The sequence below is a fragment of the Epinephelus fuscoguttatus genome, linkage group LG3, assembly GCF_011397635.1.
Source record: "Epinephelus fuscoguttatus linkage group LG3, E.fuscoguttatus.final_Chr_v1".
Lineage (NCBI taxonomy): Eukaryota > Metazoa > Chordata > Actinopteri > Perciformes > Serranidae > Epinephelus > Epinephelus fuscoguttatus.
This window is the reverse complement of record NC_064754.1, coordinates 6,351,778-6,377,741: the sequence shown is the minus strand read 5'-3', so window position 1 is coordinate 6,377,741 and position 25,964 is coordinate 6,351,778. Positions and strand designations below refer to the sequence as shown.

Sequence of the window (25,964 nt, the reverse complement as noted above, 5' to 3'; positions counted from 1 at the left end):
AGATTTTGACTTGGTTGTACACTGAAGTGGTGATTGTTAACATCATGCATGCCACAAGTTGCCGTGGAAGCATTTTAATTATGAGCTAGTTAGCAAGATGACATTAGCATTTAGCTCAAAGCACCATCGTGCCCAAGTGCAGCCTCACAAGGTTGCTGTGATGTGGCTGCAGACTCTTCATCTTGTAAGACAGACGGAGAAGACAAAAGATAATAAGCTTTTCTAGTTGAGGGTGAGTGAGTAAAGACACACCAATGATGCTTCGCCTTCAATACGAATCACAAAAAAAAACTGTTGAAGAGGACTGAGTATCTCACATGCCACTAATCACAGATCTGGAAAGACGCATGCTGTATTGCTTCATTGCCTTACAGTTTACCGGTTTCTTTGACTTGACTGCAGCTGCTGTATGATTAGTGAATATCTGCACATCTAATCTAATCTAATGTCAAGCGTTGATGTTATAGAACGCTTAAAATAAATCTTTGCAAGCAAATGTAGGCTAATTATATCTGCTGTGGGAGCATATAGACATGATATCACTTCATCCATGTTTGTTGAAAGTGGAACTGAAAAAAGCTCAACAACAAAATGCACATTAGATGTAAATATTCAGGGAGGACTCGTGAAATGTACGTGTTACCCAGCTGGTTGACTCTTAAAGAGCTGCAGGTCTCTCTAAGCTGATCTATAGTGGCCCAGTACTGTATCCATTGTCTACTGTTCCCTGTGCAGATGTCTCTGGAGACTGCCTCCAAAGAGAGAAAGAGCTTGATACAATTAATTCACCTCAGACCCTCATCGCCACCTTTGTTTATTTGTCCTTTCTCAGCGTTCTCGCCTTACATCAATCCCTCCATCCCTCCCCTCCTCTCTCCCTCTCTCTCCCTGTCTCTCCCTCTTCCACTGACCAGCTGCTTTCCTCCTCTCCACCCTCTCCACTACTACCTGGCCCAGAGAGGACCAGCCCACCCCACCCATCCCGGTCCCGCAGGTAAACCAGAGACGCCCGGGGCACACCCTGGCTAGGAAAAGCCCAGGATCGCCTTACGGCCTAGCTGAAAAGGGTTCTTTCTAAAACAGCGAGTACATCACAGCCCCACTTTGAACAAAGGGCCAGGGGAGTCGAGGGACCAGACCCCCTTTCAGGGCTTTGTCCCTCCGCCTGCTCTGAGCTCTGAGTCAGACAGAGACTTGGACGCCACTCAAGAACCGGGATTGGAGAAACACAACAGATATGCAGGTGAGGAAGTCATAAGATCAAGGGCTGCAGGAGGGTTTGTTGCTGTTTAACACTTTCTAATAAGCTCAGCTAAGCATAAACTTTTAAAAACAGTATAACAAGAATGAAGGTAAGTCTTTACAGCCCTAACCATTGTACTGACGTCAGCACTGAAAGTCTACCCATCATTATTTCATCACTTTAATGGCTGTATTTAAGTATGAAACCTTTTTTAAAATACACAGGATTCATTTGTTATTACTGTCTTTGTTTTACATACTGCAAGTTATTCTGTAGAAGTTTCGGTATGTTTAAAGTGACATGGAGCACTAATCCTGGGACCCACTGACAGACCAAACCTCACAGAGGAAACCACTTAACTGCACAGGTAAAGTGTGTGTGTGTGTGTGTGTGTGTGTGTGTGTGTGTGTGTGTGTGTGTGTGTGTGTGAGTGAGTGATATGGCTCGGTCAGAGCAAAGCTTAAGTACCTGAAAATCCCCCTCTTAACCTTGAGTCTCCCGCTGACCTGCTGCTGAAATTCAATTCACAGAGCCGGTACTCAGTGACAGAACACATCAGAGACGACAGCAGACCACATGTAACTCACATAACATTTATAAGTAATGATTCATATCACGCTTGAAAAAAGCAAGAGCACTTAAAATATTAAGGACTTATTTGGCAGATGGTTTCATATCTGAAATAAAAAACATGAAGCAATCCTTCCGCAATTTAGTGATGCACGTGTTTGGGACACTTGAGAGAGACTGATTTTTTTTTTAAGTGGTGCCTCAGAGGCCAAAATATCCTGATTTTTACATCCTGTTAAGGTGTCATGCTCCAAAATCCTGATCCTACAACTTCCCTTAATGCAACATGGTTTTCCTTCTGCCCAGTAAAAGCTTGTGTCCTTCAGTTGTTTTATCCAAATTGACACTGACATGTAGCCTGGAAATCCAGACCCAAATCTAGAAAGATTTAGGGTCTGGCTATGAGTAATGCAAATAGCCCAACTCTAGAGGCAGCACCAAGCATGCATTTGTAAATATCACTGCACGCAATTGGATAACACTACGACCAATCAGAACAATACACATGGTGACGTATCCAGAGCTTAGCTACCAGCGGAGCTAACTGGTAGATTAGACTCTTGCCATATCCGGTCGGCAAAACAGCAAAAATGTCCCTCTTGCAAAGGAAAGATTTCAGCGCCGTCTTCTGTTCCTCTTTTAGAGAAAAGGCCAAGTCTAACTCGTTCATTGTAGCGGCCAAATCCGTTTCAAACAACTGGTGTTCATCCGTAGCCATCTTGCACTGTTTACTGACTGATTCCAGACGTCGACGTCGCAGCACTGTCGTCATCTGTTCAGTTCGCCTCTGGCCCACCTATATCAGATACACTGATGTGATTGGTGCAGCTCGGTTTCATGGGCATAGGTAATGAGCATCATTACTGATTGCCAGAGGGATGCTGAGCAAATTCAAATTGTGCTCTTGCGAGTCACTCTGGATTTCCAGTACCTTCGGTGCAGTGTCCCTTTAATCAGTGCAGCTCTAAGAAGAACCACCCAGACAGTTATTACCTCTGCCAAGGAGGTTATGTTTTCGCCGGCGTTGGTCTGTTTGTTTGTCTGTTTGTTTGTTTGTTTGTCTGCAAAATAACTCAAAAAGTTATGAACGGATTTTGAATTTTCAGGAAAGGTGGATAATGGGACAAGGAACAGATGATAAAACTTTGGTGGTGATTGGTTGAAGAAAAATGGATAAAATAATAAATAATAAAAAAAATAATAAAGTCTATCGTCTGACAGCCTCAGCAACAATTCCAATTTCTAAAACGGGGAAAATACCGCCATCTGGTGGCCAGAAAGCAAATGTTATTGCAGTTGCTAAATATTGTTGTAATTCTAAAGTTGAAATTAATGTTCTGTGTTGGAAAAAAGAAAGTGAAAAATACAAAAAAAATATTATATTCTGTGTTGGTACAAAATAAAAACGAAATAAATACACCACAGTGTCTCCATGGTGAAGGCATATATGTCATCAAAATGATCAAATTCACCAAATAAATTAAATGGAACGATAAAATCACTCATGATGCCCGTTGTAATCCATTGCCTCTGCTCTGAGTCTCGTTGCTATGGTTACAAACTAGCAGTTGAGCCAGTGCAATAATTTAGAACCTGTCATCAGGCAATTTGACCGGAAAGTCTTTTTAGCTGTCCTATAACACCTTTTAACGGACACCCTGCAGCCAATCAGAATTTAGTATTCACCCAGACCATGGTATAAAACCTAATAATGATAGTGATGCAAATAACCCAATTGTGATGCAGGCTGCAAAATCTGATGCAGAGGGGGAGGGAATATCACCTACTTGGCAGAGGTCTGCACTCTCTGAGTGCTTTTCTGGTTTTGTTGTAATAACCAGTGACTGTATATAAAGAAGGACAGCGTGTCTCCACTTCCTCCCACTATACAAAAATGAAGCCAAAATATCCCAGACACGTGCACTGCCATCTTGCACTTTTGGAGCCAGAGTCTGCACACTAGCGATGGCCCGTACACCAGTCCGACCCAATCACGAGCAGCACCACTGATGGCGAGCACACGGATTGACACACAGAGCTCACATTCTAGATGTCACACCTTTTTTGTTGTTTTTTTTTTAGTATGGAGCGTGGACTTGTAGTTGGCGGGGTGCCCTTGAGCAATGCACTGAACTCTCAACTTCTCAGGGCGCCTGTCCAAGGCAGCCCCCTCATTCTGTGCATATGTGTATGTGTATTTCGGGCCTGTGTGTATATGACAACGGAATGAAAAATTTTTAATTTCCCCTTGGGGATGAATAAAGTATATCTTCTTCTTCTTCTTTTTATAGCATCAAATAACTAATTAAAACCAAATGTATCTTATAAATTATCACTTTATCATAAATCAGCGCGATAAGAACTACCTGAAATAACAGACACCATCTTTGGGAGAAATTTGGTAGATGTGTTCTTTGAGTTTTTAGCTTGGCCCATGTCCCATCTACTGACATGGAGGAGGAGAACTAATGCAAAATGCACTCATTTGAAAAACACTGGAGGTTTTACTTTTTCCTTGTGAGAGTGAGAAGTAATTTTTACTATGGTCAACAGAGGGCGTTATAAACTCTTGCATAGTGTCAGACTGTATTCAACCTCACATTCTCACACTATCATCCTGTGGCTTTCAACTTCCAATAGACAGCTGCCTTATAGTCTTTGATTCTCAAACATCATCTCTCTACACAAGTGCATCATGTGCAATAACAAAAATACTGTGTATGAAGACAGAAAACATAGATGCTTTTAATATAACATATAGTACATATAGTGTGTGTGTCAGCAATTTTGATACATCATAATAAGTTTATTGTCCATTTATTGTTGCTTAAATTGTAGGATTGCTGATAGATTCATCCCTGTATTCTCAGCTGTAGCGTACACACATGAAGGTGATCAGGCTGACAAAGTTCAGATCTGCATCTGTGTTGGAATGAAGCTGCTACAACAGGGTCCTATTCAAAATGATTTATTTTTCCTTCAACAGATTATGTTTACCCTCCTCAAAGTGATAAACAGTATCACTGATTTGCATTAGTGGCATGAGTGGCAGGTGAAGTCAGTTCACCTTATGTAGATGCTGGCACATGTAGTTCCTAAATGCCTGTAGGAGTTGTAGCATGTTGCCACTAGAGGTCCATGTGACCACACTCACAAACTGCATCCAGCTCTGAGACACTGACCAACAGAACTCAGAGTTGTTTTTGTGAATTAACGAGATTATTATCAAGTTAATTCAGACAAATGAAAACTTTTTTTCTGTGAAAAGTTTTATTATAACAGAGATAATAATCTTGTTAATTTAAAAAACAAGAGCAGATGCTGCTATGAAAAATTAAAAAGTAAAAACCTTCATGTACTGTTGTGGATGCAGAAATGTCAGAGACAGATATGAGCAGCATCTGTTGGAAAAATAAAAACCAAAAAAACTGTGAGAACATGTATGTCTCTGTAGTTTGGGTGAACTGATCCTTTAAAGCCTTCAATGCCTGTAAGACAGCACTGAGGGCAGAGTGAGCTCAGGCATCAGCTGGGTGACATTGCGGAAGGGTTAGGACCCCTCCCCTCCGCCTCACAACAACACACCGGGAGTCAGGCTCCAGCATAAACAGGAGCGGAGTCAACAGGCGGGTCGGAAATCGTCCGAGGTCAGAGCGGATCCCACCGGACATGGCCCAGGCGAATATCTCGGTGACGGAGAGCCAGTTCAGGTGTCCCGTCTGCCTGGACATCCTCAAGGACCCGGTGTCCACCCCCTGCGGACACACCTACTGCATGTCGTGTATCAACAACTACTGGGACCAGGCGGAATCGGGCCAGTTCAGCTGCCCCCAGTGCCGGGAGACGTTCAGCCCTCGGCCGGTGCTGCGGCGGAACACGGTGCTCGCCGAGGTCGTCGACAAGCTCAAGCTGAGCGAGATGGTCACGGCGCCGCCGGAGCTGTACCTGGGGGGAGTCGGGGAAGTGCCGTGCGACTTCTGCCCGGCGGAGAGCAAGCTGAGGGCGGTCAAGTCGTGCCTCGTTTGTCTCGCGTCCTTCTGCGAGCTCCACGTCCTGCCGCACCGGGAGGTTGGCACCCTGCGGCGGCACAAGCTGGTGGCCGCGGTGGAGTGTCTGGCGGAGCGGCTGTGCGCACAGCACCGCCTGGGTCTGGAGCCCGCGGGGAGCGGCTCCGAGGCGGAGGCCGCGGTGGAGTGGAGCGGGGACTGCCTGCTGTGCGAGGCGGACCAGGAGGAGGTGCACAGTGCGGACGCCCAGAGAACCAGGAGACAGGTACTGACACATACTTTAGGTTTCATGATAATATACACATGTAGACTCCCAGACACCAAGTTGATACCACTGGTTCCCAAAGTCTCTCCAGTAGAGGAAAGAATCAGACTCTTAAAATATGGGTAGGCACAGTTTTCAATGTCAGAGATGCACAGATGAATTTCATCTCAAACTCTTTACACTTAGTGTGAATTCAGATAAGGGACTGTTCATTACTCATCAGATGAATGGGGTGGCTGAGGTGTGTTTTGTTTGTTTGTTTGTTTGTTTTCTTCACCTCACCAAAGCTACAAATATTTTTCCTTGACCCTGTCTAATGCCTAACAGAAAATGCACAACCCTCCCTCCACTATGAATTAGCTATTGGTAGGGTTGGGGATAAAAAATCGATACAGCACAGTATCATGATATTTTTGTGTGCCAATATTGTATCGTCACACAGTGCCAAGGGTTGATGTTTTTTATTATATGAATTATTAACATGACGAGTACAACTTAAAACTTAGGTGGCCTAGTAGAATAATATAATCAATTGTTTTTCAGTCCACTAGACACATTTTGTTGTTGCAAAAAAAATGGCTGAAGCGACATGTACAGACTGAAAACTTTACCATTTTTGATAAAACACATGCTGACAAAGTTTTCCTTTGGGGACATAATTTACAGTTGAAAAAAGGTAATAAATCCCAATATATGACAGTATATTTTATCGCAATACCCAGCATATTGGAACGTATCTAAAATGGCAATAATATTGTATTGGGACTTAAGTATAGAGATAATATAATATTGTTGATCCTTCGGTGATTCCCACCCCTAATTATTAGAATTTTTCTTTTTTTCTGATGGAAGTGTTGGTCTCACATAATGTGACGTAGGACCGCCAGGAATTTGAAAATCTAATGATTCTGTGTCTGTATTTTGAATTTATTGTACTCTGAATTTTAAAGAAAACATGCCTTCCAAACTCATGCATTTTCTTTAAAAATTGAAAGAAAATCTGTGAAAACAATTGGCCTTTGTTTGGAAGGCATGTAAAAACAAAAAAAATGCAGAATCACAGGCAGAAACTGTAAAAACATAAATTATCATTGAACACAACGTGCAACAAACATAACATAACCAAATCTGAGCTTATAATAGTGATATTTCATCAAAACCCAAATTCTACATCTTCTAGATCTTAAAATCTGGCCAAAAATAAACCGTCTGCACAAACTAACCAGCATGCACGACAGGCGTGAACAAACAAGGCTTTTTTCCAACTCCAGTATTCTTCAACTTTAAAATTTACCTTTTAACCTGCAAACATCACAGGGTTAGTTTTACAAATCTAATAACTAATTCATGGTGGAGGGAGGGTCATGCATTTTCTGCCACTCACTCAGAGAGGCTGAAGGAAAAATATTTGTAGCTTTGTGGAGGGTTGAAACAAAGTCACACCTCAGCCACCTCCCTCCTCTCATAAGTAAAGAACAGTCCCAAATGAGCTGCATCTGAGTCAGTGTGACGGTTGTTGACAAGCCCTTCATTTCACTTGTAGCGATTGGGCAGTGTGTGTCTAAAAGGCAACAAATAACAAAAAGAATTAAGATAAACTTTGCAGTTATTTGTATTAAAGAAAACATGGCAGAGGAAGCGTACTTACAGCCTGACAGGCCAGTGCCATCAGGATAAGCTATCAACATTCTAGATTGTACTTACAGTATTTTAATAGTTCTGCTCTTACAATATAAACCACAACACAACTTTTAATGGATAAAATGTCTACAGTGGATTACAGAATCACAGCAGCTCTCACTGAGTGGACAAACATTAATTTTAGAGAATGTTGCTTTTCACAAATTCCTGAATGGTTAATGGTTTATCAACTATCAGCTGCAGCTCCAGGAGTGTCAGAGGATCGTTCAGGGGAGGACACGCAGCGGAGAGAGAGAGTTGGAGGAGTTTCAACAAAGCTTGGAGTCCCTCAAGGTGACACACACACACACACACACAAAATTAAAACACATGAATTACATTTCAGTAAGTTACATTAAAAGATTAAGTAGGCAGGTCTTAACATGTTTCTTAAAGGAATCAGCAGATATTGTATGACGCAGATTTAAAGGCAGGTTATTCCATAGTTGATCCATAGTAAGAGAAGGCAGCCTCTCTGCACTTAATTTGTCTTAACTGTTGATGCATCTAATGCTGTGGTGTTCGCTGACCCAGAGAAGCAACTACAGAGGAAGAGACAGTCGACTAAGAGCCTCGTAAACTAGTAATTACATTTTAAAATCAATTCTAGAGGAGACAGGAAGTCAGCATGAAAATGGGAACATGTGCGTATCTGTTTACAGATTTTTTAGTTATCCATTTTAGAGAGAATTGAGACAGACAATGAGAACATCAATGCACAAATACATTTTTGTAATTTGTAATTTCAAATATTTGCTTCATATCAAATCTGTAATATTTTTAAGGCATTCTGTTAAACAAATGTAAACTTCTATGCAGCATTTAGAGTTGCTGCTGGTGCATTAAATAAAAGGCCTCTCATCCACAAGTAAACTGACCATTCACCGTTCTCTTCTTCCCTTAGGTGGTTACTTATACTTAAAGGTACTGTACGTAACCTGATATATGTATTAATTGCTTTTTATTGCCAGTGGATGAACAGATTGTAAAGTAACGCTACAGCGCTAACAGTGTGCAGCATCAGCTAACCTGAGCTAAGAAATGGAGTCTACTAACGGAAATAAACAGCTGGCACTCATCACAACACCAAGGCCACACATGCTGTGTTTCAGTCATACATTTCACAGCGGCAGCTCAGCAGAGACAGACCTTCGCTTAGCACCCTGTAGCAACACGAATTCAGCCAGGGCAAGACAAGATGCCAAGATACTGTCTGAGTGGATATGTCAGTGTCAGTTTTTGTTAAAACGAAGGCAGCTGCATCTTAAAGAATATAGGGTTGAAACGGTATGAGATTTTCATGGTACGATAATCGTCTCAGAAAATATTGCAGCTCAAGGCACAATTACACATGAATTCCTGCCAGGAGGCATGATGGATGTGACGCGTTTGACACAAAATACGCAAATTAAGCGGTGCTAATGAAGCGAATAGTGCAATTTTGCATCATACGCTTTATTTGCCAGAGTTATAAAATCTGAACCTCAGCGACTGATTTCAGTGGTAGCCAATCAGCAAGGATGTACCGGCGGAAGTTCATTCATTGATTCAGCAATTTCACACGCTAATGACATGAGTTATTCGCGCATGAGAAGCGAGTCAACACAAAATATTGTCGCATTCAAGCTTGTGCTAGTAATGCGTTGTGAAAATTCGAAAATTTGCATTGCTTTTGGTGTGAACACAGCATCTTTTCCACTCCAGTTCCGGCACCTAATTTTGAACCATTTGGAGCATTTGGAAAAAAAATAAATTGGTTCAGAACCTGAAAACTTGGTTCCTAGCTAGAACCAAAAAATAACAGGGTTTTCTTGACCGACCTGCAGTGTGAACTGTGGCGACAGCAGTGGGTATGTCATATTCTACAGGTTGGAAAGAGAGAATGGAGAAGGCAACAGTTTAGAAGTTAAGTAAGAAATCATCAGAAATAAAGAGCTTGCAGTGGACTCATTAATATTTGGTCCATGCTTGTTTTTTGGATTAAAAAAGACATGTAATGACAGGACAAAAACTTGCGAATAACAATGCAATCTGCCATCTCGAGTCGCTGCTACTACTTCCAAAGCCTGGTATCTCTGAATGTATTTAAGTCCATGATAAATCCCATTGTATCCAGGCTTTATGAGTGTAAATGTTTTATTTGATCTCGACTTGATTGTGTAAATTCAATTCTTTGTTATTTGTATCTCTTATGTCTATGTTTAATGTGACAATGTGTTGAAACTATATGTGCTGCCATTCTTGGCTAGGTCTCTCTTGTAAAAAAGATCTTTGATCTCAATGGGACAAACCTGGTTAAATAAAGGTTAAATAAAAAAAAAAAAAAAAACTACCACTCCTTTTGTTGTGCATTGCAAAATAACAATGGTCCAACTCAAAACTGGTGGAAACACAAGATGATTTACTAGATGGCACTGAGGTTCAAAGAGCCCTGAAAGGAACCAACTCAGGAGTAAGGGAGAGGGATCATTAATGCCAAGGATCTTCTCAAATTAACATTTCTTTCATTTTTAACAGACCATTCTTTTGAAAGATGTGCACATTTTGACTAAAAGATTTGTGCATTTCAGTAAAATTATGATGATCAGGTGCAGTTAATATTACTTATTATATATTATAGGTTGAATAAGTATACAGCAGTATGCAACAGGTTTCTCCAGCTGCAGTATTTTGCTGCCAGGGATTGATTAATAATTGTGATCAGTGACTGTGATCTCAACATTAAGCCAAGTAATTCATGCCAGTCGTGCAGCCAGGTTAACATGATGTAATATACACAGCAGTGTAGCATGGCATGTGCTATGTAAAGCACATGAGATAAAGAGTTACATAAATAGACTCGACTTGACATTTAAACAACACACACAGCCTCCACGGTGACATCAGGCTCACACACTCGCCTCTATCTCTCTCTCTCACACACACACACACACACACACACACACACACACGCTCCTCACACACACAAACACTCCGCCTCACGGGAGCTGTTGTATCAGTTTCCACTGCAAAGCTAATTTAAGTTCCAGTTTCTATGCCACTCCTTCGGTCTTCCAGGAAAGCCTTTTCTCCTCCCTCCCCTGAGCATCATCTGCATCCAACCAGCTCCTGGCAAACTGGGAGGCTGCTGTATTAGTTCACTTGAAGATAAGCTCGAAATCAGCCTTTAATCAGATCTGGGATATCAGTTTGTCGTCTTTTCCGCTGCTTAGATGGTGGAGGTTTATTTCTGAGCACAGCTATGTGAAATGTGCACTGAGACTTTCTTGCTTTGTTTGTTTTGTTTAATGTAGAGAGTTGCATGGTCCCAGGACGGCCTGAATTCCTTTTCTGAGGTTTTTTTTAGTCCTGCTAAAAATACAGTTTGGCAGCACACTCTGCACCCTCATCATTATTTGGTCTGAAAATAGATAAAGAGCACCAAAGGTTGGAGAAAAATATTGTTGTGGCGTAAAATCTCAGAGAATATTGTTATGGTTTTGTTTTACTCATATACTTACTTGTATAGTTATGTGGGAAACAACATATCAGCAGTGTCCAATGAAAATTAATAAACTCAAGGATTAAGTATTCCTTTACTGGCTGATAAACTTGTCTCTTAGGGTAAATAAATCATGTTAAAAGCTATTGGATTTTTTTGAAGAAATAAAGTCTCAAAGCTGAGAACTGATTGGCTTAGTTGATAAAAAGTTTTGGAAACATAAAACATAGGATACAACGAAATGCCAACTTCACTCACTTTATCTATATGATTCCTGTTGGAGGATTTTGTAATGGGTCATAACACATCTTTCTAAGCTGTAAAACTGTTACACATCACTGACGAGATTCAGTTGAGAAGCATCAGTGGATTCAAGTTTTTCTGTGGCAGATGAAGTTGCCATTAAAGATTCACCATTTCTTAGAAAGTGACAGGATTCTAGAAGTTTGAACCCTCTGCTTCATTGTGTCTTTAAGTCTTTGCTTTGTTCTACTTTAACTACTCCTGTTTTCCATTGTCTGACTGTGTGTGTGCGTGTTTCAGGTGTCAGCGTCGGCTGTTTTGGAGGACAGTGAAGCTCTGTTTGCAGACATGGCACTCCGCCTGGAGAAAACCAAAGCAGAGGTGAGGAGCAAGGACGAGAAGTATCAGCTGTAAGGTTACCAATGTAGCACTTGGGCTTGGGCCTTCTTGCAATTCCACTGGGGTATACTGAACATGAACATAGTTGTGTAACAACTAAATAAATAAATAAAATAAGAAAATGTAAAACCTGAGCTACTGGCGATAGAGGCTATTCAGTACTTCAGTAGTTCAGGACTCCTGTCCAATATACCCAGTATACAAGCACAGGAGGGGCATTGATTTACTGACCAAAATATGTCCGAATCTGCTACGATATGCCCACTTTCACCTTGTTAATATTGGACCTTTTTCTGGTTGACCCATTACGTCACAGACCAAACAATCAACAAACAAGTTAGCTACGGTTAGCTAGCAGCAAACTGGTACCATGGTGACAACTTAACAGCTCTGTACATTTTGTCCGTCCAAAAATGAACAGCTCTGGGTATAGACTTCACCATGTTGTTACTGGCTTCTTCTTCTGATACGCATTTAATGTTTTCGACATTTTCGACTGGATGTGTTAGTCAGACTTTGAGAAATTCGATTTAGTACGATTTCAGTCGGACTAACATGTTTTAAAGGTCTGATTTTAGTCAGACTAACATAATAAATCGATTATCTCAATGTCATGTTAACGCACTGATTGTAGCATGGATGTCATTGTCCAGCCTGCAATGCTGTGTGTCTAATACACAATTAGCATTCTTAGATAAGTCTTGCAGGTTGTGTGGCCCATAGACTCATGAACAGATAGGAAATAAGCACTCCTCTTGCTGGAGGACTCGATGACACTTGTTGCTGCAGTGGATACCAACACATCAGTGGGCTAAACAGAGATGATGGGTTGAATAAAATCATGTTGCTAAAAAGCTACTTTTGTACGTGAAAGAATCCATCTCAAGATAAAGTTTTATGTGACAGTACTCCCAAACACGGGCAGAGGCATCTTTCTTTTTTACTAGTCCTGTAATGTTATCCCCACCACTTGCAGTCAGCATCGTTCTCAGCTCAGCTGCCAGTTCCACCAGTAGAGACTGACCCTTGGTGGCGGATATTGTGTATTACAATACATCCTGTCAATACAGCATCTCCGTATTGGTTTCACAGGAAGAGGTGCATCTGTACTTTGCACAGTACTGAAAATACCTTCAGGATTTTTAAATACCCCAGTATACTGTAATACCTTGATACCACTCAAGGCCTGTGGCAATTGGAGTGACAGTAATAGCAGCAGTGATTCTCTTAGAAATCAGTAGAAGTACCAGTAGAACTCAGAAGAGAAGATAAAGTAGCCTTAGAAGCTGTCGAAGTAAAAATAGTACCACTAATTGTAGTTCTGCTTTTAAAGTATCAGTTGTAGCAGTAGCTGTAAAAGTACTATTGAACTCTAGCAGTTGCGATCTGAGTTGCGCAGATCAGTTCAATACACTTGTTGACACCAGTTTAACAGAAATCCTGTTCAGTCTTCTGTATCATTTCTGTGGGTCTGAACGACTTGGTTCTTACACCCATGCCACACTCATGGTATATAAGGCACTTTGACAAGGTCAAGGTAAGGCAAGTTTATTTATGAAGCACACGCCAGGAACAGGGCAGTTCACAGTCCTTTACATGAAACACCAAAAGTATCCAGACAAAGTGCAAATTAACGCTTTGTAGAAGGACATTTAAGTACAATTAAAACAGCCATTAATGAGCCAAGAGAATGGAAAAAACGAGCTGAAATAGAAAATAAAGTAAAAGGATGAAAGTCCTTGTACAGTGTAAGAAATTAATGATTGTTTGATTCAATAAAAGGCAGAGGTAAACAGAAAAGTCTTCAGCCTTGATATAAAAGAACTAAGAGTTGCAGTGAATGTGCAGTTGTCTGAGAGCTTGTTCTAGATGTATGGTGCATAAAACATTTAACACTGCCTCTAAATGCTTAGTTTTGACTCTTGGGACACATAGCACACTAGACAACCTGAGAGGTTTGGATGGTTCATAACGTAGCAGAAGATCAAAAATGTATTGTGACTCTTTCGATTAGAACACCTGTTTGTGTGCCATAGGTCCGAGCAAGGCTGGAGGCGAAGGAGCGGGCGGTGGTTGGGAGGGCCGAACGAGACATAGAGATGTTGGAGAAAGACCTGGAGGAGCTGAGGAAGAGAGACGAGGAGATCAGTCAGCTCCTGCACACGGAGGACAATGCCCATTTCCTACAGGTGAGGTGGAGAAAGAGGAAGGATGTAAGGGGGGAAAGGGAGTAAAGACCCAGGAACAAGAATAACTTCACAGTGGTGAAAAAAGAGGGAGAATGAAGGGCTAATGGATAGAGGAAACAACCACGTTTAAACACAGTGCTACATCAAGTTGGCAGCACACATCAGAGCACCAATGCTCCGTACTCTCTATAGGTTTGCTGTCCCAAAACAAGTAACTCTTCAGCAGTGGAAACCAAGTAATGCTGTACGATTCTGAGATAGGGACAGGAAGCCAGTGGAGGTTCGGGCAGCAGAGTTCTGGATGTATTTGAGTTTATTTAGGACTTTGGATGATGAACCATTAAGAATGCTGTTACAGTAGTCGATTCTGAATGTGATGAAGGCATGGATTTTGGCAGCAGAGGGGAGAGTGATGGGCGGAGACGAGCTATGATGTTTTTTTAGGTGGAAGAAGGCAGTTCTGGTGATTTGATTGCCATGTTTTTCGAAGGAGAGGTTGTTGTCAAAAATAACTCTGAGGTTTCGGATGTGTAGTAAGGATCTGAGTACAACAAACCATGGTGACATTGTTATATCGTGCTTTTATTGAATCAGTTGTATCTTTTTCGTCTGTGACATGGTTTGGAAACCTATCTTTAAAAAGCAGAAACTCTGAATCAGATTATTGAATGGTCTGATTGGTGAGTCACAACTGAACCCAGAGTCCCTGTACACCAGGGCACAGTGGATAACCAGCTTGGTTGAAAGTGATTTCAGCTTCTTCTTTGTGGACATTGGTTAATAGTACCAAGGTATAGATAAAGCAGGTCTAGACCATACCCTTAATTTCCAGAGACCCAACGAGTCAAACAAATTCCCTCCAAGAGCAAGCACACTATGCAGCAGTGGCAAGGATAAGCTTCTTTTTAAGAGGCAGACACCACCTGCAGAACCAAGATGCTGTGTTGGGTGACCATCTGCCTCTGCCGTTTGGGTTGAAAGGAAGACGGCCAGAGGGACACAGAGATGCACAGCAACAACAATAATCGCATTAATAGCTGTAATAACCACAGAAGAGGGGCCTGATAGCTGAAGGCTCTGCCTCCTGATCTACTTCTGAAAGCTCTAGGATCCACAAGTTACCAAGCATTCTTGGAGCACAGTGGTCTAGTGTTACAGTAGGGTACTATGAGCTCTCTAAGATATGACAGTGCCTGAACATGAAGAGCTTCGAAGTTGAAGAGAACGGTTTATAATTTGATTCTGGGTTTTACAGGGAACCAGTGCAGAAAACAGGAGAAATTAGATCTGTTGTCCGAGTTCCTGTCAGTGCACCTGCCACAGCATTCTGGATCAGCTGGAGGGTCTGTAGAGGCTTATAGGAGCAACCTAGAAATTGCAGTAGTCCAGCCTAGAAGTAACAAACGCTATCGTAGTAGTAGCAACGTTTAAGAAATGCAATAGAGACAACTTTTATTAAATTATTTTAGTGATTATTGGCGCCTGGGTACTTTTATATTGTCTTTCTGTTGTCTGTGTTGTTTGTAAAATGTGTGTCAAGATGGATGTCTGGCTCCCACTGCAAATCAAATCCACCTACAGGTTACTTTGCCTTACTTCCTCCACTGCTGCATATTAGCGATTCTTGCATTTGATATTCATCCATTACGTCTAATGCATCCTGGAGGCCATAAGAAGTCACCAAAGTGCATAGTGCCCAAAGAGATCAGCCTGTAGATGAGGGATGGAGGAGGAAGAACAGATGAGAGGAAAGAATGAGTCAGCAGTGACCAGTGGAAAAAAAAAGACAGCATCCGCTTAAGTGCTATTTTCAAATTCAATTGTACAAGGAATTAAGGAGGAGGGCAGGCGGGGTGTGGATGCTACGCCAGGCTGTATTTTCCACTCACTCTCTCCATATCGACCCAGGCGGCTCCCCTGCTATGTGTCCCTCTCACCACCGGTCGGCACTCTAGAGCCCTCAGCCTGCCCACAGAGGGTTTCAGCGGCGCCAGAAGAGCGCTGTGCCACCTCCGCAGCCGCATGGAGGAGGTCTGCAGGGAGGAGGTGGACAAGATCAGCCGCGCAGGTACAGCTATGACCTACAGGCAGGAGGACAGACTGAGGATGATGTGATGTACTGAATGCTAAAAAATATACTAAATACTCAAACATGCAGACACAAGCTCCTCGGGCAGATTTAAAGTTTAAGCATTTAAACAAACTCAGCATATAAAGTAGATTTATGCATTCAAGATGTCAAATGTCTCACACAGTTTCACACTGTTGTAACTTTTTCTTCCAGTTAACGAGAACTACGTGTCTGGTGCAGAGTGTGCAAAAGGTAAGCATGAGAAACATGATATCCAAACGCACACACACACACACACACCCTCTGTGTCAGTGTCAGGTCTGAGGTGACCCATTTCTACCAGGCTGAAGGTTTTGACATGACATTTAACACTGCGAGGGACAGTGGACGTGTTAATTATTCATACTGAAGAGGACAGGGCGATGTCTGATACAACACACTCTGGCTCACATCCAGCGCTGCTCCGGTCTAATCAGTTCAGTTTAGTTTAATTGGAAGTAATCAAACCAGAAACGAGCATAACACCAGCACTCATGGATAAATAGTCCTCTTCTTTATTGTGGCCAAAAAGCTGGAAGCCATCATCAGTGTGAGACAAAACAGGAGAAATAGCAATTGAGAAAGGGGATGACATAATTGCATTGTGGGTTCCATCCTTGAATAACCCACCCAGAAATGGCCTCTCCTGATGAGGAGGTACTTTGAACCCTCTATTCCTACAGCATTCATTAGTGCATTTTGGAGAGTTGTAAGCATACACTCATTTTATTTCTATTTTTCCTAAGTAGAGGTCAAACACAGTGTGAAAGTAGGTACATTATGAAGGTTTTTTCTGTATTATAGTGTTATATTTATGTGCATCTTCATCTAGTATTCTAGATTCTGTAGGTCTTATAGTCTCCTGGTATGTGTTTCCAGTCTTGAGCATTCAGTTATATGTATTCATTATCTTTACGGAAGAGCATTGTATCCACAAAAGAAAGAAATTAGATACTTTATCTAGTAATTATGAGTTACTATATCTCTGCTTTTATTTCCTTCTCAGACACTGGGAAATATTAATATTGACCCTATTTGCACACGTTATTGTGTCTAAGTGACTAATGGAGACTACCGTTTTTGAAATCAATTCAGTCAATCTACATCCACTAATAGTACTTGTTTTTGTTGCTCCCGGGCTCAGATTATTATTCTAAGTGTCTGGCAACATTATGAAAAGGATCCCTACAGAGATAGTCCTTTAAGATCCTTTTTGTTTAACCTGAAACAGCCCCAAATTTGCTATTGCCAGACCCACCAGACTCCATTTAAATAAACAGTCATTTTAGCATGTATAGAGCCACGATGTTTTCACATCTAACTGGGTTATTTAAGGGTTTATTTTAATCAAACCAGAGTTGGTGATTGCTGTAACAGTGGAAAGACAAACCAAGATGGCTTTTGTGAGTTTTATTTGGTTTCTGTCGACTTTGAATAAAGTGTGTTTTATGTTGATAAGAATACTGTTTATTTAAATGCAGTCTGGTGGGTTTGGAAGTAGAAATTTTGGGGATGTTTCTGGCTGAACAAAAAGGATCTTACTCTGTAACAGAAGGTCTGTTTCTGTAGTGTCCTTTTCATAATGTTGTCAGACACTTACAGGGGCGTAAATTGACGGTGTACAATTGCGCAAGTGGTTACATCGCAGCGTAGACTGTAACATTGCAGCCTGTTTTGCTGCTGTAAAGGCGGAGAGAGTACACCTCTTCACCTTTCCACGCGCTTACATGGAAAGCCTCAAGACAGACAGAGCCCACCTTTCTGCCCATCCATGCGCCTATGTGGAAAGCCTTAAGGGAGAGAGAGCAAACCTCCCTGCCCTTCCATGCGCCTACATGGAAAGCCTAAGGGAGCGATCACACCGAGATGAAACGTTAGAAACGCGATGCCAGTAAAACCATTGTTTTCCATTCCATCATGGAATAAATGGACCTAAAAGGGAGCTGAAGTGTGCGGACTTTTCCAATTGGTTGCATAGAAAGGAATCATGTGATCTATCTGCTTACTCCCTTCTATCAATCAGCTGCTCCATCAGTTGATTGGACTGTTTGAGATCAGCTGATGTAGCTGAGATGTGAGCTGAGCTTATCATTGTGCCCTCCCCGAACTATGCTTAATTTTTGTTTTACACTGATTGTCGCTTCTAGCTGAAACACACTTGTTTTTGCCCACAATAAATAAGAAGACTATTGATCTGTGAGTGTTTGATTCGATGTCTGCCACAACCATACACCCGATACAGTGTTTAAGATTTGGAGCTGTGTGTGCTGCTATTTTTTATCATACCAAACAATCAGACTCAGTCCAACTATTTAAGTTTAAAATGAATTAGCTTTATGGAAGAATTTCGATGACAATGAAAACTCTCCTCAGCTACGTCTGTGGATTTTCCAGTCTAACTAACTGGAGCATTGCTGATTTTGTTTTGTTATTCTTGGCACTGTTGAGTTCTTTGAAAATATATCAAATACCATGCATGTCTATTGTATTGGGGAGGTGGCAGTGCGGAGAACTCCAAACCACAGCAAGTGCATCCAACACTATCTGCAGGGCAACAAACCACTGGGGGTAAGTGTTGATTGTTCGGGTTTTGGTTAATATTTGGTAAACTAACGCTTTAACTCAAACAAACAGCTGTTTTTGGCTTTGTTATCATGCTAACTAACCAGCAGGCTAATTTAGCAAATCTATCACTCTGAAGGGAATACCTTGGCATTTGTTTGGAAACACGCTTATTCACTTTCTTGTAGCGATAGATCAAAAGTGTATTTCACCAAATTCTGAACTACTCCTTTTATTATCAAGCCACTCTGTGTAGGATTCCATACTTGGGCTCCATCTGACAGGAGTGTCAAGAACGTGAGATGAATGGGTTAAAAGCGACACATATATTTTCCCACAAACATAAATGTATGCCACCACAATCATTTAAAAGATGTAACTCACATACCTATTCTGCATGTAGTGACTTTATTGTTTAGGGCTAATGCAACATGTACAAATGCTTGGCAAAGTTGTATTTGTTTACAAGGTGTCATCACTGAATAATCATATTTTTATGGCGTCATTATTTCTCAGGCACTTCCCTCTGTGTGAGTTCTCTGGCTGTGCTTGTTCTTTCCTGTTTTGCCACTGACATTGCTCGTGTTTTTTAATTGCCATTTCTGTCTCACTTATATGATGGCGTATTAGGGTCTTTGTAGGTAAAAAATAAAATATGGAGCTGCGGAGGAAGGTAATATTCCAAGGGGAAAAAAATATGATTTTTCCAAGATTAAAGTCTTAAATTTACTAGAGCGAAATCATAGACATTCTCTGTAATTAAAGTGGTTAAATTTACAAAAAAAAAAACCTGACAAATTTACTGCCAGAAAGTTAGGTGGAGTATTATAAAGAGTGGCGAAGTCCAGATAGGGAGGAAACAGTTGTGGATGAAAGGGTCAAGCACAGGACTTTCACTCAGGAGACTGGGTTCTGTGTCCTGTGTGAGTCAGTGTTGACTTAAAATAATTTTAAGACTCAGTTGACTTGTTTTGAGTTTTTAGAACATATAAAGCTGCTGAATGTACACTGCATAAACTCAAGAAGAATAGCTGAATAGGCCCATTTGCATTAACGTCATATATGGATGTTGTATGGACACTCAGGAAGGATGTCCAGCTGATGGCCAGATAACGCCCTGGATGGCAGCACAACTTTTATTTTTGGACTGTCGCGAGCCATAACAGGACACCTTGATTCAACACATTCTCACTTACAACTCATCAAATACCAACACTTGGTCAGTTTGCCCACGTGTCAAAAAATGGCGCCCTAGGTACCCCTCCTGCGTCAGTTTTGGATGTGCAGGGACAGCGTGTCAGTTTACGCTTTCATCGTCTCTTTTCAAAGTAAACTTCCATTTTCACAGGAAATATACAGTTACTTCTCGTTGAATGGATCCATTCATTAATTTTCTGTAACCACTTATCCTGTTGGTGGTCACGGGGGCTGGAGCCTGTCCTAGCTTACATTGGGCACGAGGTGGGGTACACCCTGGACAGGTCACCAGACTATCACAGGGCTGACACATAGAGACAGACAACCATTCACACTCACATTCACACCTACGGGCAATTTAGAGTCACCAATTAACCTGCATGTCTTCGGACTGTGGGAGGAAGCCGGAGTAGCCAAAGAAAACCCACACTGACACTGGGAGAACATGTAACCTCTGCACAGAGGGGCTCCTGGGTTCAAACCAGGAACCCTCTTGCTGTGAGGCGGCAGTGCCAATACTAACCATTGCACCAGTATTTATAGTCAGGTGTGAGACCGGGTTGCTTGATCTGACGTCCAAACAACTGTCATTCAGTGTTGTGTTGAATGATGAGGTTGATCAATCCTTGCAAAGAGAAGCATTTGGTTTGTTTTACTCATAAATTTGTGACTTCATAATCTCAGAGAATATCCAATTTTTTTTTCCGGTTAATTTACAACTTTAATCTCAGAATTCTTTCTAGGAATATTACCCCACTCATCTGGGTCTGTATTTCATTTTTTGTACCTACAATGGCCCTAATCAATATTGTATACCCACATTCTTTTTTCTCCACCTTTACTTTTATTTCACTTCTTCTCTTATTGCTGTCTCTCCCTCGTTGACACCCTCTCACTCCTGTTCAGTTCTTTCCATTTATTTCCATAATATGGACAAAAGAATTAAACATCCATCTTTCTGTCTTTTTTGTGTCTCCTATCAGCGATGCCGGTGTCGTTCCCTCTGTCCTCTTTGTCTCTGCAGCCGGCTGATCAGAGGATGAGGGGAGCTTTCCTCAGGTGTAAGTACCACATCTATCCTCCATCCCCTCTGCTTTTCCAACTCTCCACCTCATCACTACAGTCCTTTGTTTCTCCTTCCCTTCCTCTCTGCAACCTTTTTCTTCTCTCCCTCCAGTGCACCTATTCACTATGACCATCCTGCATGTCATTCCCCATCTGTCTCCTCCTCTTCCTCCTTTCTTTCTTTCCTCCTTTTCCATCCTTTTCTCTTTCTTCTTGCCATGCTTCGAGTTCACCAGATAATGAGAGTCCTGCTGGGAAATCTGAGAGCCCAGTTTGGATCCCCATCAATAATGGATGGCAATCATACTGTATTTATGACACCCACGTCCGTCATTAAAAGCAGTGTCTTGTCCCGACAGAAACAAGCCTGCTGACAGGATGACAGCGTGCCATCACCCTTGTTAGGCATTAATAATTGATTTGGTCTGAGGAGGATTAGGGTGCATAACACATCTGTTGGTCGGTCTGTGTCCCACTCAACTCTGGATGTTGGGAAATACTTTATAGTAGAGAGGAGAAAGAGGAACTTACTTACTTACTTCTCTTTTGGTTTCCTTCCCTCCAGTTTCATGTCGTCTGTCCTTGGACCCCGACACAGCCCACCCTACCCTGGTCCTCCTGCAGGGGCCCCAGGGTGCGCACTGTGGCGAGGAGCCCCAATCCTACCCCCCGGACCAGCAGCGCTTCGATTCAGTGGCCCAGGTCCTGTGCAGGGAAGGCCAGTTTGGTGGTGCCAGCTACTGGGAGGTGGAGTGGAGGGGCGGGGGATGGGTTGACATCGGCGTCACCTACAGAGGTATTGGACGCAAAGGTGGCGGTAAACCCTGCCTGCTGGGGCGCAACGAGAACTCCTGGCGACTGAGGTGTACACATGCCGGATACGCTGCCTGGCATGACAACCGCAAGACCACGGTGGCTGCACCGCCATGCCCCAGAATCGGCGTGTTCCTGGAGCGCCAGAAAGGAGCGCTGTCCTTCTACAGCGTGTCGGACACAGTGGTGCTCCTGCACACCTTTCGTTGTCCGTTCTCTCAGCCGCTGTACCCGGCCTTCCGCCTCGACCTGGACTCCACCTTGCTCATCTGTCCTCATGAGGGGCAGGGAGGAAATGCACACCCACCCTAACACTAACACATACAACTGAAGGGTTTGCCGGTGTGGAGGCAACAACATCAGGAGGAAGCATCACAGTCAGGAATGCTTTTCTTTTTCCTACATGTCTTTCTGCGTAGTCTCTTCTTCTGTGTCTCTCTTGAATAACAGGTTTTTCTGTGTTTTTCCCTTTTGAATGTTAAGTAGTCTTTTTGGATCCCTGTTGGGCACACTGTCATTTAAACATTCACAATATGCACTTTTCACAGCGCACTTATCACTTGACATGGTAGGAAAAGCACAGGTGTTAATGACAACATGAAAGGCATACTATGCAAGATTTTCCCAAAAAAACAATATATACTCTCACACACAGGTAATCCGTCTCAATCATCACTTGTGACCCGCTAGTGTGGCGATGTCTGTATCTGCAGAGAACCTGCCCTCTGCCTGTATTTTCTTATTATTTTCTTATTTTGGTTTGTTCGGGATGTTTTTTGGTGTCAACCATTATTCAGTTTATCATCATTTACACTTGTGTTTTTCCTGCTGGGATATGTCAAAGTGTTTACACTGAAAAAGGTCTAGTCAATACAGATGAGTGAAGAAATGCTGTGTTGGATAAAAACATGTTTAAACAATCCACTCTGTTATGGTTTGAATTTTTTTTTTTTTTAATCAAAAAAAAAAAAAAAAAAAAAGTATGTGGGCTGATATGTTTTATACCGTATAATAAAGATGGACGACGACACAACAGCTCCCTAAAAGTGAAGCCAAAACATCTTGATCGCCCCCTGGTGGCTGGCTGCAGTATAGGACATAATCTCTACGTTAACAGACAGGACATGAGTCAAACTAAAAGCTTAAGATATATGTCAAATAAATTTTTCCCAAAGACGGTTTCTGTAATTTTAGGTAGTTCTCTTGCTGCAGTGTGTTCAAAGGTTCATTTCTCTGATAAGTTTGGTTTTAATTAGTTATTTCATGCCATAAAAATGCGATTGATGCCGCCGCTTGTGATTGGTTGGATGAGTGAATAGGCGGGATCTCAATACTGTGGAGATTGCTACTGTGCAGACTGTACTCTACTGGCTCCAAATTACATCCCCAGGGCAAGATGGCAGCGGCCGTGTCTAGGATATTTTGGCTTCATTTTTGTTCAGTGGGAGATGTGTTGTCCATCTATATATACAATCTATGGTCTGAATCAACAATACAAATATACTAAAAAGTATTTGTGTTTAATATTGTTTTCTTTGTACTGAAAAATGTTGAAAATACATTTTATGGGATTTTTTTAAATTTTACTCTACAATGACAGGCTGAATATTGAGTACCTGCGGCTACTTGAATACCCACAGCAGTAGATTTTTTTTCTGCATCAACATCACTGCCATGTGACATGGGAAACCTCTCTTAGTTTTTCATGATGAACACATTACCTGCACAAGTGACCTCAGCTTCAGATTAAGTCAAGGCCATACTGTAGCAGATGTTTTCCTTTAGGTCATGTTTTTAAGGTCATGTGGGCGAGTTTTTGTGTGCACCACATTGCAGATCTGTCTTTAAGGTAGAATACCATGAATTAAAAGAGTTCACTACATGGTCGAGATGTTTATTTAAGGTTTAATGAGAAGATCGCTGCCACTTGGCAAGAAAGCGAAGCCGAATTATCAACATGTGAAACTACTCCTTTAACGCTACATTCACAATATGATTTTTTTCCTTCCAAGGACTATCATATCTGTGTCAGTATGTACCTAATATTCAGTAACAATGAATTATTACATATTTTAAAGTGATGTTTCAAAAAGTACGACATTTTCCATCTCCACCATGCTAATGCTGTGTGAGGCGAGCCACGGAAGCCACCACAACCTAGCTAAAATGTGGTTTCAAATCTACTTACCGTCACAAAGTGCTGCATTAACAGACATGTATATCGCATGCTTCCAAAAAAAATCCAATCCTACTATTATCTCATATCCAAACATATCTAATCAAGTTAATATTACCTCTGATCCATTCAGTCAAGGTCAGATCTGAGAAAATATGACTTGCAACTTTAAACTTTTCACACTGATAAGAGAACATCAGATAAGAGGAAACATATCAGGACAAGAACTTGAAACATTTAACAAAGTCTGCCACTGTTTCCCTTTGACTGTAGCATTGTGATTTTTTAAAAAAGATTATTATTTTGGCTTTTTGCCTTATTGAATAGGAAAGTGTGACAGAGGGAGGGGCTGACATGCATCAAAGGGTAGTGGGTTGGAATTGAACCCACCACCGCTGCAGCAAGGTCATAACCTTTGAATATGGGGTGCTCGTTCTACCAGGTGAGCGTTAAGAGTGTTAAGTCGTCTGGGGAGGGACGACCAAGACTGCGTTGTAGGTGGGTGACCAGAACTGAAGAAGCGTCTTGGATGAGAGGGGAAACGTCTTCAAGAAACTCAAGCAAGTCCAGTTACCTACGATATAGCACTTGAGAATACCATGACTTGGATGACTCAATCTTTCCGACATGCCCTGAAACATATTCCCTAAGAGTGTGACTGACATCTTCTTCCATCTGAATGGATACCACACTGTTTTTTCTTGGATTATAAGATTGTTTTTTGCCTCATTGATTTTTTGTTTTTGAATGGTGCTATTTCAAAGGATTGTGATATAACTTGACCGAGCACTGTGTGAGGCCTTTAAACCAAACTATTTGTTAAATGTAAATGAACTATTCACATTCCAAAGACACCAAACATCATGCAGGTCCATAGAATCTAATTATTAACTTTAACCTTTACTAGAACAGTGACAGAAAACGTATCAGACATATCCAACAACCTTGAAGGTATTACATCTATGCTACTCTATACCTTTAAAGTTACAACACATGCAATTCCACCAACCTGATCGTATCTGGCAGGTCAATCCAAAGCAAGAAACACTTTTTTATTTTGCCATGAAGTGCATTATTCCACAAGCTGTCAGACTGTAACATGAACTGCTGTTCTGTAATATTTCATCTTGTAGCCTTTTCTCCTCCTGTTTACTTATTGTGCTTCAGTTCCTCAATGTGACTGTAAAATATGTTGTAATTGTCTGAGTGTTCATTCCACCTCGGCTCACAATAAACTGATCCATGGAGGTCTGAACTGGCAGTGTGAGACTGTTTTATGTTGGAAACATTAGAACACGGTAACAAGGATTCAAACTGGAGTGGGTGGTTATCACAGATAAATATCACCATTGTTAGGCACTAAGTTAAAGTTATGGCAGCGTACAACCAGTGACTGGTAGCACGATGTACAGTTTCTCATACTTCTTTTTGTTCAATAATAACTACATGATTCTCCTTCTCATAAAAAAAAAAACAAGACAGTGTTTCGCTTGCATTTCCCAATTTTATGTTTTTATTACTTAAATTTAAAAAATGCATTTTTTTAAGGTGTAGTTAAGGTTTTAACTGTTTTAATATGTTTAATTTTTCCATTAATTTCAATCGTATAGTTCAACCCATATGTAAGGAAAATCAGTTTAGACCATCCATTGTTACAAAACTGTATTCTTTTCACAGTCTCCGTTTTTGCCATCTTACATTTTAAGAAACTGAGAAGCTATTCTGCCCAGTTGGTGACAGAATTTTAATTTTTGGGAGCCTACTACAGCACTTTACATAACTGATTTCACAATGCTGTAATCAGCTGTGTAAAGTTGTGTTTATCTCAAAATAATGAGATAGTACTGTTTCTCATTATTTTGAAAATTTGTGTCGATATTTTGAGATAAGTCATTATTTTAAGAAAGTATTTCGTTATTTTGAGATACTAGCTCATTATTTTCAAGGTTTATGATTATTTGGAG

The 25,964-nt window shown here is 41.4% G+C and overlaps 1 protein-coding gene across 3 annotated transcripts; it reads left to right on the top strand.

The window, feature by feature from the left end:
* Positions 1-1,093: 1,093 nt before the first annotated feature.
* Positions 1,094-25,247, top strand: LOC125885942 (E3 ubiquitin/ISG15 ligase TRIM25-like). Of its 3 annotated transcripts, XM_049571803.1 has the most exons (11): positions 1,095-1,243; positions 1,540-1,610; positions 5,268-6,085; positions 7,964-8,059; positions 11,790-11,870; positions 13,925-14,077; positions 15,986-16,145; positions 16,362-16,400; positions 18,684-18,755; positions 20,930-21,007; positions 21,577-25,247. In XM_049571803.1, the coding sequence occupies exons 3-11, from the start codon at positions 5,483-5,485 to the stop codon at positions 22,134-22,136; spliced, it is 1,842 nt and encodes a 613-aa protein (XP_049427760.1). In that variant the 5' UTR covers positions 1,095-1,243; positions 1,540-1,610; positions 5,268-5,482; the 3' UTR covers positions 22,137-25,247. The 3 variants fall into 3 exon arrangements, with proteins under 3 accessions (XP_049427762.1, XP_049427760.1, XP_049427761.1); XM_049571805.1 differs by lacking the exon at positions 18,684-18,755 and having other exon boundaries at positions 1,094-1,243; XM_049571804.1 differs by lacking the exons at positions 1,095-1,243; positions 1,540-1,610 and having other exon boundaries at positions 4,794-6,085.
* The last annotated feature ends 717 nt before the right edge of the window (positions 25,248-25,964 follow it).